Here is a 2,482-nt window from a genome sequence, read left to right as displayed (position 1 = left end):
TCATATAAATTCATATCAATATGTATATTGATAACAAAAATGAGTTTAAAATAGAAGTTTGAAAAATAAATGGTTGACTTGGAAATTATGACTCGGTGAGTATAAGTGGGGTTAATAGTATCACTTCTGTTCTTTTTATTATTCTAATATTATCTCCGCAAAAGTGTTAAGACATGTACAGATATTTTTAGTGTTTCCTCTGTGTGGATGCATTAGGAAGTAAAAAGTAGTTGATCTATATTACAAGACTTCTAATTTTTCTTAAATTGAAGAAACAGCAGTTTTAATAGTAAAATGCAAAGAAATCAGACAATACACTTGCACGAGGACAATGTAGTTTACAATAGAAAATAATTATTCTTCATTAACAGTATAGATTGAAGAAATGCCAATGACGAAAAACATTCCTGTGTATAACTGAACAGTTAGTAACAACAGGACAAAAATGACACTAACCAGTGACTTCTGTACTCAACAATAACTTCCTCACACCAATCTTTATGCTCTCATTTCTCAGACTGTAGATAATAGGGTTGAGTGCTGGGGGCAGAACTGTGTAAAAGATAGAGAACAAGAAATCTAAAACAGTTGGGGAGTCTGAGGTTGGGTTTAGATATGCACAAGAGCCTTTGGAAAGAAACAATGAGACAACAAAAAGATGGGGCAGACAAGTAGAGAAGACCTTAGACCGGCCTTCAGCAGAGGACATGCTGAAAACTGTGGAGAATATGTGCACATAGGAGAGGACAATCCCAACGAAGCAGGCAAGGGCCAGTGCAGACAGGAAACCAGCCACTCCTATTAGTACAAGGTAATCATTAGAACAGGAGAGCTTGAGCAACTGGGGGACGTCACAGAAGAACTGGTGGATTATTTTGATTCTGCAGAACATGATAGAAAATATGGCTGCTATATAAAGGGTTCCTGAAACGCCACTGCTTAGCCAAACAACTGTCACAGCCAACCTACAGTTTCTGGGACTCATGATGACCTCATAGTGCAGCGGAAAGCAAATAGCCACATAACGATCATATGACATCACTGTAAGAATGGCCATTTCACCCCAGGCAAAAGCTGTGAAGAAGAAAACCTGAAGCATGCACTGGGTACTTGAAATGTAGCCACTGCCTCCCAGAGAATTGGCAATAGACTGGGGAACTGTGACAGAAAGGGATGAGAGGTCCAGAAGGGAAAGGTGCTTCAGGAAGTAATACATTGGAGACTGGAGCTGCGGGTCCAGTGTTGTGATGATGATGATGGTGAAGTTACCTGCTGATCCCAATAGGTATGTCACCAAGAAGAGGAAAGCATGCAAAATCTGCAGCTCATGGCTGTCAGAGAACCCCATCAGGAGGAATCCGCTCATTGTGGTTATATTTCTCAGAGACATTTTGAGAACAGAAATTGTGGTAGCAGCTGGAGAATAAAATGATATAGTAAATACAGTATAAAGATACTGAGGCATTATTTATTTGTTTATCAGTATTTATTTCAACAACTATTGTCTCAATTGATACATATATTGAACCAGCCATACTCTAGTTGTTGGTAAACTTAAGTGAGAACACATTTTTCTCATGATCATAGAACTCACACTATCTACACATAAACCAGTAGTTACAGGTAAATGTACATGTGATCAATCACTGGTCACTCAAGGAACATAGTTGTGTCTGCCCTGTGAAGAGCACTATTCCATTGCCACAAATGAAACCCATTGTTTTTCTTTAAGTCATCAACAGACTGCCAAGGATGAGCGTGGATGAGAGATCTTTGGACATAGGATTGGTTATGTATAGCTAGGACAGGGCAGCATTTTACCAGGGTGTAAGAAATACACCAGGAATTAAAATATAGTTTTGTTGTCCACTGGAAATGGCTATTTTCTTTAGAACCTAATCCTGTCATTAGAGAAAGAGGGTCTGTTATTTTGGAATAAATTGTAAAAATGAATAATTTTATTGCTCTTAAATTACCATTCAAGGGTTATTGAAATCAAGAACAAAAAAATTCTGTGCAAGGGAAATACTCACATGCTATTCTCAATTTAGGTATCCTACCATTTCATTTTATGAAGTGCTTTAGGGGACAAGAAGCTTCTATTTGAACTTATGTCCATAGTAATAGTCTTCAGTTACAGCAATCAAATAGTTCTTAGCATTTACCACAAAAAAAAAGATAAGGACAGACAGTGAGATCTTGAGGTGGCTTTAGATGTGAAAAAAAAAGCCAAAACCCAGGGTCTAACTGGAGATTGGGAAATTAAAGTAGGTAGGTAGAAGGGAATTCATGTTTCAGTTCATGATCATGGTATTCGAAGGATTGAACATAACCCATCATTCTTCTCTTGCAAGATCCATGTTCATGTTTGAGGGTTGATGAGAATTCAATGGAGTGTTAGCTTTTTGCATTTTTTTTCATTAGTGGGTTCTAGGCAACAAGATCGAACATACTGTCAGTCTTTTGAGGTTTTAAGTCCTGT

General features: G+C 37.7%; 1 protein-coding gene across 1 annotated transcript; it reads right to left on the bottom strand.

Annotated features, from left to right (window-relative positions):
* Window positions 1–451: 451 nt before the first annotated feature.
* On the bottom strand, window positions 452–1,390 carry LOC146890806 (olfactory receptor 14J1-like). Its single transcript, XM_085680161.2, has one exon. The coding sequence runs from the start codon at window positions 1,388–1,390 to the stop codon at window positions 452–454; it is 939 nt and encodes a 312-aa protein (XP_085536287.2).
* Between the last annotated feature and the right edge of the window lie 1,092 nt (window positions 1,391–2,482).

This window comes from Myodes glareolus, chromosome 18 (assembly GCF_982192425.1).
Source record: "Myodes glareolus chromosome 18, mMyoGla1.1, whole genome shotgun sequence".
Lineage (NCBI taxonomy): Eukaryota > Metazoa > Chordata > Mammalia > Rodentia > Cricetidae > Myodes > Myodes glareolus.
This window is presented reverse-complemented; position numbering and strand designations above follow the sequence as displayed.

Bases quoted from the DNA above. Each gene is read 5' to 3' on its own strand.
- LOC146890806 (XM_085680161.2), bottom strand. From the start codon at position 1,390: ATGTCTCTGAGAAATATAACCACAATGAGCGGATTCCTCCTGATGGGG.